The 9,521-nt window shown below is 32.2% G+C and overlaps 3 protein-coding genes and 1 pseudogene across 4 annotated transcripts, besides 3 other annotated features; 2 read left to right on the plus strand and 2 right to left on the minus strand.

Annotated features, from left to right (window-relative positions):
- Positions 1 to 4,104: part of a mobile genetic element that runs on past the window's edge.
- Positions 1,149 to 1,671, minus strand: TVAGG3_0043160 (annotated as a pseudogene). Its single transcript has one exon. A coding segment is annotated over exon 1 (523 nt).
- Positions 3,429 to 4,104: a terminal%2Cinverted (terminal inverted repeat of Maverick-1B transposon ID:TVAGG3_0043020).
- A 2,201-nt stretch (positions 4,105 to 6,305) lies between these two features.
- TVAGG3_0043170 (protein ubiquitination) lies at positions 6,306 to 7,463 on the minus strand (the record flags this gene model as incomplete). The annotated part of the gene is made up of 1 exon (XM_001322773.1): positions 6,306 to 7,463. One exon carries the CDS (start codon positions 7,461 to 7,463, stop codon positions 6,306 to 6,308), a length of 1,158 nt encoding a protein of 385 aa, XP_001322808.1.
- A 724-nt stretch (positions 7,464 to 8,187) lies between these two features.
- Positions 8,188 to 8,340: a mobile genetic element.
- Positions 8,341 to 8,765: 425 nt separating this feature from the next.
- On the plus strand, positions 8,766 to 9,035 carry TVAGG3_0043190 (protein ubiquitination; the record flags this gene model as incomplete). The annotated part of the gene is made up of 1 exon (XM_001322774.1): positions 8,766 to 9,035. One exon carries the CDS (start codon positions 8,766 to 8,768, stop codon positions 9,033 to 9,035), a length of 270 nt encoding a protein of 89 aa, XP_001322809.1.
- Positions 9,036 to 9,098: 63 nt separating this feature from the next.
- Positions 9,099 to 9,425, plus strand: TVAGG3_0043200 (uncharacterized protein; the record flags this gene model as incomplete). The annotated part of the gene is made up of 1 exon (XM_001322775.1): positions 9,099 to 9,425. The coding sequence occupies one exon, from the start codon at positions 9,099 to 9,101 to the stop codon at positions 9,423 to 9,425; it is 327 nt and encodes a 108-aa protein (XP_001322810.1).
- Between the last annotated feature and the right edge of the window lie 96 nt (positions 9,426 to 9,521).

The following is a 9,521-nucleotide window of genomic DNA, read 5'->3' on the forward strand; positions in this document are numbered from 1 at the left end:
GTTACCTATTTTCATGAATGGTGGCGTTTGACCACAGCATTCGATTTCAGGGTCGAGATAGTCAATGACACATTGCTTCCCTGTTATTCGTGATATAACATTTTCTAAATCCTCCTTTGTTAGAATTATTTGGTTCTTGCTTATAAGATTTGTCAAAAGCTTCTTATCGTCTTTGAGTAAAATTGTTTGGTATAACTGAAGAAGGTAATGGTCTACGTTATCTGAAGGATTTGTTTGAACATTTGTGTAAGGGTTGTCGTTGGCTTCTCTTGAAAGAATTTGGTCCAGTGGTGGATACTCTAACTTAACATCTGATGTAGCGTTAGCGTTTGAAGCTGAGTTTAAATTCACGGATTTCAGCTCTGGTTCTTTTTCTTTCAAACACTCTGAACTATAGTTCTTTATGACAATATTGTTTGTCGTTCGTGAGTCAACATTTGATGTTGGTTCAATTGGAACATTAACGGCACCAGCTAAGATGGATTTGCTTCTCATTTCATATAGAATAAAAACCTTTTATATGTATGAAATGAACAATATACTCGACAAGGGTTTGAATGTAAAGCTAACGAACGAAAATATTGTTGAATTCACTGAGACAGGTGCTGTGTATAAAGATGTAGAACTACTGAACAAAAGAGCTAAGGAAGAAGCAGGAACATGAACAAAGGGTGGAAGCCTATAAAAATTTATGTCAATGATGGCTCAGGAGGTTCAAACATAAAGTATGCAGAAAGTTATGAGTTTATGCTCTCAAGGGAGAGAAGCCTTCATTTAAGAACAGCTATTCTAACACATATCCTCAAAAGCTAACGGATGGAGAAGTGGATGATATGAATGACAGCAAAAATATTAACAGAAATGGCGACAGAGATGCATGGAATTTGTTTACCATCAGTCAATTGAAGGTTAAACTTTAAAACAATGTTGGTCGTTCCCATGGAATATTTTGACTTTAATGGTATTAGTCATGATATGAATCTCAAGGTATGAACGAGGAGAGATGAGAGACTTATATGCTTCCCAAATTTCTTCAAAAGGTAATGTTATACCTGACTGTTTCCAAATGAGTTCAATATCATAGCGTGAGAAACCTTGAAAGATAACGAAGTCAAGTTATGAGACGTTTTATGTTTAAAGCTAAAAACCTCCATGTTTGCATAAGTATTGCTACAGTTAAATGGTAATGTCTGACTTTAGTTATGATGTTAGCTAATGGTGAGTCTGGTTTTGACACTAAACCTTTTCCGGCGAAGTCGTCACAAACGAGCAGAGTGTTTGAAGGATATTTTTTGAAGGGGTATTTTGAAAGTTTTGATAGAATGTAGTTTGTAAGTCGTTTCATATCGTATACTCCTGAGTATTGACGTAAGTGGTGTTTGTCAATAATTCTTTCCATCTCCTCAGAAGTCTTTTGCATTCCTGACTGTATAAATTCAACGATGGCATAATATTTCCTCTTACGTCGAATGTAACGTTGAAGAAATTCAATGAGTTCACTGTCTGGAACTTTAACGACAGAGGCTTGACTTTTGACATAAATGTTTTCGCTGTTGAATCCATAGAGTCTGAAGTTGCTGATATAATGATTTGGTCATAGTAAGAGTCGTTTCCTAAACGCTCTGTTATGAGTATATGACGAATGAGGTTAAATGTCTTACCTGAACCCATCTTTCCACAATAGAAATAAACACCACTTGAACAGAACTCATAGTCCTTACTGAAAGAAGAATGAGAGAAGAGTTAAGTTTGTCTGTAGTTTCATTCATGTCTTCATCTACGTCATGTATTAAATGCTTCATTTTATCTCCATTAAAAATGCAAGTCAGAAATATTCAGAACATAGCACCGAGTCTAACTGACAAGAGTATAAAGATATACTATGAACACGTTATGATGAAACCTACCAAAATTCAAGAAAGTCAGTATACTTATGAATATCCAAGACACTGGGTAGAGTATGTAGGAGGTGAGAAAGCTATTGAAATCAGACAGGTTCGAAGTATTCCAGCAGGAAAGAACAATATTATTGAAGAACTTTAATGTTTTGAGATATAATGATGAAACAAAGAAGCAAGATAGTTTCCCTGTTGCTGTGTATGTGAACTTAGATACAGGAGATGACATGAAAGTTTTTAACACAAAGCTTCAAACGGTAGTGAGAGAACAACTTACTGCGGAAGGACATCCATTACCTTCAGAAGTTACCATAGCATATAATTTTGAAACAAACTCAATAGATTTTAAAGTCGTCTCTGCAAAGAAGTCAGGTTTTACATTTAATGAAGCAGATGTATATTCGAATGAAAACTTCAAAGCTATTGCATGGTTAGATAATGACGATTGCTTTAAGAAATATTTTAAATACAGTGACTCAACGATGTCAATAGATGACCTTCGTGGAATGTTTACCATCGACGTTTACAGTAGAAGGTTCAGCAGGATTGCTTACAAGATTGTCAATTGGTGGTATTGGTCTCGTGAGAACATTGTTATAAAATCCAGTATAAGTGAATTTGCTGAAGAATCTATATTATGTCTTTCAAACTACATGTATTCGCCGCCGAAGCATTATAGTATAACAAACTTTGTCAGTAAGTTTAACATAAGACTTGTCGAACCTTCTTCAATGAAAGATGTTGTGCTACCTAAAGATGGAAAGGATGGACTCATTATTGAAATGATTTTAATAGCATATTAAATGAGCTTGTTCTTGAAGGTCATTCATGATGAAATAACTGTTGTAGAAGATGTTAGCAATTGTTCAGACATTTTATTGAGAATAGATGATATAAGAAAGAAGTTAGATAGACCGCAAAGCGGTGAGGGCGAAGCCCGTGAGAACGCTTATGTTTCATTGACTTTCTCCAGTAACGAGAACTTTTATGAGATAATATTGAAGAGAGATGATTTTAATATGGTGTAAATGGTAGCTTGGGCAGCTTTAGGCGCAATGGGAACAAAAGCATTAGCATTTGGAGCAAAAGCACTTGGAGCTTATGACGCAGTAAATAAAATAAGTGGAGGAAGGGTTTCGAAGACATTAGATGCAAATAAAGGGAAGATTGGAGGCTGGGTTGCAAAGAAGTTAAGATTAAATAAAATAGGGCTCATAAATAAAGCATCCAATTTGGTTGCGACTGAGTCAGAAAATGCTTTAGGAAAGGACGATGAGTTTGCAAAACACGCAAAAGACTTTAATGACCAGATGAAAGGTGAAACAATGCATTTAAATAGATTCGATGGAACTAAAGAAAATGTTTCTTCTCCACTAGTAGTTCTTCCGTATGGTCCCTATGGAATGTATGGAAACCCTTACGAAAGACCATTTGACCCATTGACTGGTGGAAGTAACTGGTATCATTACGGACGAAGAAGAAAGACAGTTAAGCTGGAGACAGACGTGAAGAAAGCAACTAAAAAGAAACCAAGGAAGAGAGTTATAAAACAATGAATTCAACAGGGTAGAAATGAGGGTAGAAAAGAGGTTAGATCTAACCTTCTACCCTAAGTTTAAATGGATGTTTTCATACGTGTGAGGGTGGTGATATCATTAATTTTTAAGTTTATTTTTTATTTTATTTTTATTTATTTTTATATAAATGACGAAAACTATTGAGATAACAAACTACAACGGTCATGAGTTCAAGAATTTTTCTTTGTTCCTCGTGAAAATACATTCTATCAGATACGAGGGAGAAAGGGTAAAGTTAGTTTGAGCGTTTATGACAACAAACATAATGGGAGATATATAAAAGCAATAGATACAAACGGTAAGCGTGTTTCATTAGCTTTGTCAAAACTTACAGGTATAAACTATGACAGTGATTTTGACCTATATGAAGAAGAAAGTGAGTCAGAAGATTATGAGCTGTTATGTGAAGCACAGCAATGGGAAGAGTTGCAATACTTTTGTAAGTGAGAACGTTTATTTTTTACATTAGTGAGGTGAAGTGGTTGGCGGCTTTGTAAATATTTAAGGTTAAGTTAGTGTTGTCGTTTGTGTTGTAAAATATACGTTAGCGGTTTTGTAAAGTGTCAAATTCACATATCAAGGGTAAGGAGGCGCGCAGTGCCTCCGTACCCAAGATATGTATACTAACTATTCTCATAAAGAGGTGTTTTGGCCATCGGCACTTTTTGTAACTGTGTTTCGTATGCTTGAGATGGGCAATAGCCCCTATTTTCTGAAAAAGGAACTGGAGCTTTTATTTCAATAATTTGATCCAGTTTTTGTCTTAAAATTTCCACTCCATTACGCGGAAAATCTTTGCTGTAAGGTTCAAAAACACTTAATGGTTGTGTGTGATCTTAGCAACAAGATCTGAGGAAGTAGATTTGAGAGTCGAGAGTTTAGATCTTAGCAACAAGATCTGAGGAAATAGATTTGAGAGTCGAGAGTTTGGATCTTAGCAACAAGATCTGAGGAAGTAGATTTGAGAGTCGAGAGTTTAGATCTTAGCAACTAGATCTGAGAGTTTTATCATTTCCGGCATATTGGGCCGAAAAGGAGTGATCCGCGTAAGTATGAAAAAAAGTGAATTTTGTTGTATGGTGTTTTTTATTATATCCGTTTCTCTCACAATTTTCAATAAATATTATTGTTCAAACGGAAATATAAATAAACAATTCAAAAATAAAAATGTAAATGTAAATTGAAAATGTATTATAAACATGCTAAAAAGCGTATATTTTAAACTTAAAGGAAAAATAAAATTCGTAAAAATGAGCATGATGTTTGATAAGGGAGTTTCATTTTTTTTTCAAAAAAATTAAGGAACTTAAATTGAGATTATCAGGCTATGTAGTGGTATTTTTACGATCTGACTGCAGAAATCGAATCAGCGAGACCCGAAGATTCATATTCCGCCGGAAAAATAGGGTTTCGAGGCGTAGATAGGGATAAAAAGATGCTTTAAGAAGATCTCAGTAGAAATATGATTTATAAGAGGATATAGGTCAGGATATAAGATTATGAAAATTGAAGAAGTGAATTATCAAGATGTATTTATGAGTAAACTATATTGTTTTAAGCTATCTAAATCTGTTTTGATATAAATTAAAGCGTATACTTATGCAAAATGCGAAATTTAAATTAATACTTTTTTTTGCTATTTGGACACAAAGCTAACAATCCATCCAATAAATGACGTATACCTAGCGAGATGAAGCATTTTAACATGAAAGACAAGAAAATCTGATTACTTGTGTTGAAAGTTTCTGTATTTCGTCTTCTTCCAAACACAGCGTTCAGATGCAGAAGAAAATGCAGCCGTAATGACGCAAAAAGACACTAAAATAAATTGGAGAATTTCTGTAAAGTTTTTACTGAGCTTTGTTATTGAACCCGAATTTGTTGCTGAGTGACAGGATATTAAATCTACGACATTCATGAGTAATTGTTATCAATTTGTCAATAAATTATGTTGAAGATGGTTTAAATGTCTTCGAAGGCATGAAATTAGATCCTAAATCTGTTTGAGTTAATAAAAGAGAACAAATGTTGAAAGAGTTGTCATATTGCCTACAAAATTTTCAAACATTTGCATTGAGACAATGTGAAAAAATGATGTCCAAAATACCTTTACTAAAATATTTTTAATTTGAATCATAACAAGGAAAAACAATAATGGCAGAATAAGAAAAAAAAACAAAGATGTTATGATTTGAACAGTTGCCTTTTAGATTCAAAAAGAGCATAGTTCCCAACCACTACACTACCTTCCTTTCCCATAAAAAGCTGAATAATTAGTATTTAATGAATTCTCCAGCTTGGGGATTTGCGGCTTTTCCAAAATCTGTTATGATAGTTCTATATAGCAATTGATATATAATATGTTTTTTATAATCAAATAATTTTTTAGTCCAGATAAATTTTTTAAAATTTCAAAGTCTTTCCATTCTACTAACGCTCTTCACATCCATATTCTTTACCATATATGTAATATAACGCCTTATTTTAATTCCCATGTTTACGATTTATTTGTCGAAAAACTGTCTTGTCCATTAACATCTCGGAAAAATTTTCGACTTTTTGAATGGCCGTTTTCAAGATCTCAAAAACTGTGGGATATTTTTTACAAAGCTAATCGACATTTATTTACCACATATATGTACTATACAATGCACCTGGTTTCATCGAATTTTTACCGTCAGTTTTCTCGTGAGACTACCTTTTCCTAAAGTGAAAACAATTTTCCAAATTGACTTCCTTAATTTCAGAAAAAAAAACATTAATTCATAATGAAAAACATATCTTTATGGCTACGCATTGTTTTAGATGTAAATGTCCATTAATATTATTATCAAATACGAAGCTCCGGCTGCTTTTTTATTTTTATTCCATAATTCTCAATGAAGTACTCTATTCCATTGATATTTGCGCCGTATGAAATAAGAAGTTCAGCTGTTTCTTTACTTCTATAAAGTGCTGCATATTTAAGAGCAGTATATCTAAAATTATTTTGTTCGTTGATATTTGCACCATGTAAAATAAGAAGTTCTGCTAGTTCTTTGTAATTATAACGTGCTGCAAAATGAAGAGCGGCTTGTCCAAGATTATCTTTTTCATCGACATTTGCACCATGTAAAATAAGAAATTTGGCCATTTCTTTGTTTTTATTGCCTGCTGCATTAAGAAGAGCAGTATGTATAAAATCATCTTTTTCATTGATATTTGCACCATTTGAAATAAGAGGTTCGGCTGTTTCTGTACTATTATAAAGTGCTGCATAATGAAGAGCGGTTTTCCCATATCTATCTTTTTCATTGATATTAACACCATGTGAAATAAGAAATTCGGCCATTTCTTTGTTATTATATATTGCTGCATCATGAAGAGAAGTTAGTCCATCATAATCTTTTTTATTGAAATTTGCACCATGTGAAATAAGAATTTCAGCCATTTCTATGCTACAATAACGTACTGCATAATAAAGAGCAGTTTTTCCAATATCATTCTTTTCATTGGTAATTGCCCCGTGTTTAAGGAAATATTCGCAAAGTGATGGAATATTGAACTTTGTTGCATAAACAAAGTTATTGCTTATATCATTTGTTTGATCGAAATAAACTAAAATTGATTCAAGATTGTTATACCATTCGCAGCATGTTAAATTAATTTTTATATTGTATTCATTCATCAAGAATGTAACAAAATCAATGTTGTGTGATATAATTGCATATTCCATGCATCTTTCATCTGGTTTTCGATATTTCAAACATTCACTCATGATCTCTGGATTTCCTCCTAAAAATGAAAGTTGTAGACATTTTTGAGTTATTTCTGAGTTAAATTTTGTTCTTAAAAATTTGAAACAATCAACAGCTCCATGGTAACAACATAATTCAAGTAATGAATAATCTTCGTAAGGATATGGATATAAAGCACTTTCAAGTTTTTGATTGTTATGAAATTCATCTCTCTCCGTAAATGCAATGAAATTTTCTAGGTCATTATACATAATTGCTCTGTATATTGTATTCTCTCTATGAATATCCAGATTTTCAACATTCATTTTTTCGAAAGCATAAAATTTTTCTAATTTAATTCCATATACTTTATAAAACAGGTGTTTTGAAATACTTTTAATATTTCTGACCTCTGTAACATTATATTCATCATATATATGTTTAGCAAGTTCCAAATATGATTTTGCATTGCGGTTTTTATATGGGATGATATTTAAAATGTCCTTTATAACAATTTCGGCAAGATATTTCTTTGAATTAATCAATTATGTCTTTATCAATTTGTAAATCGATTTTAAATTTTCTTCATTTTCCGTTTTCAGTTGATACAAAGCATTATACAAATCGATCTGATGTTTGCAGATACTTCGTAATTCACTGTATGAATTTGGATTCATATCACGATCGTACATTAAAAAAATATTTAGACTAATCAAAAATTTAAATGCTATATACCTGTATTTTACCCTATGAAAAATCTATAACCATATAAATTGAAAATTCATATAGCATATGTTTGAAAATTATTAGGGCAAAGTAGTATTGCTCCTCATACGCTCTACTACCACTCTCTGATCCACAAAGTGTCAGGTATGCAAATTTGGTCGAACTGGGCAATATTCCTTACGATGTCTCTCAATCAATGAAAGACCTCACATGGTTTCGACTTAAAGCACTTTTACTACTCTTTCCTAGTTTCTAAAGGACCTAGGATTCTGTAATTTTTCGAATTGAACAGAGTTCTTCCGATGTTTCTCAATGATTGAGAGTTTTAGGAAGAACTCTGATCTCGTGTAATGTATATGTGGTATTTGTTCCTCAAAATATCGAGAGAACTCGTCTGTAATTCGCTTAAGCAGAAGTTATGTGAGATTAAATCCACAAAATCCAGCACAAATTAATGCAGATATCATTTTCTGGCTATATAACATTGTTCGAAAGTGCAATGTTTCTATTAATTCATTTGAAGATGCACTTAACGTTCTCAAAAGTTACAAAAGAGTTCTTAAACTTAAATCATCTGGTAGCCTAATTGACTTTTTATATAAATACAAGACAGAATGCATTACAAATTCCCAAGAAAGCTCGAATTTCCAAACCAAAACCAATAAGTACAAAAATGAAAATAATAAACATGATCAATTAGAAAATGAAATCTTAACACTTAAAAATGATAATGACAAATTACGTCAATCAATCGATTTGCGAAAATTTCTGAATTACGTTCTAATTCTAATTTTGATACAGTTTACAATTTCCTTAAACAACTTTCAGATGAAGGCGATAAACTGAAAATGTCAATTTCGTGTGCAGTTGGATTAAGTGAAAAGAGAGATGAATATGAATACACTCCACTTCTTCAAGCATGTAATAAAGGAGATCTTGAATTGACAAAATCTCTTATTGAAAGAGGTTGTGCTAGAGATGCAATTGATAAAAATGGAAATAATTGTTTGTTTAATGCAGCATTCAAAGGACATCTTGTAATTGTAAAATATTTAGTTGAAAATGGTATTGACAAAAATTATAGAGATAACAACGATGAATTTAGTGCAATTCTTTAGGCATCAAAATTTAGTTATCTTTCAATAGTTAAGTATCTTGTTTCAGCTGGTGCAGATCCAGAAATGAAAGATTTTAATGGATTTTCTCCAATATTTGCTGCATCATCAGAAGGTTATCTTGAAATTGTTAGACATCTCTCAGAATGTGAATGCAATAAAAATGATAAAAACAAAAATGGTAGCTCTTCCCTTCATTTGGCAACTATAGAAGGACACTATTTAGTTGTTGAATATCTCGGATTAATTGGAGCAAATCTTAATGCTGAAGACAAAAAAGGAAAAACACCTCTGGACTATGCAAAAGAAAGACGAAATGAAAATGCCCAGTATAAAAAGATCTTTTATTTTCTTTCTAAATTAGGAGCAAAATATAGTAACCAATTATTTTAAAAAGTAAAGCATCTAAATTCAACAATTTTGTGATCCTTTTTATGAGTGATTTTAAAATTAGAATTATCATTATTTTCGATTCTATTGCCAAAAACA

This window comes from Trichomonas vaginalis, chromosome IV (assembly GCF_026262505.1).
Source record: "Trichomonas vaginalis G3 chromosome IV, whole genome shotgun sequence".
Lineage (NCBI taxonomy): Eukaryota > Parabasalia > Trichomonadida > Trichomonadidae > Trichomonas > Trichomonas vaginalis.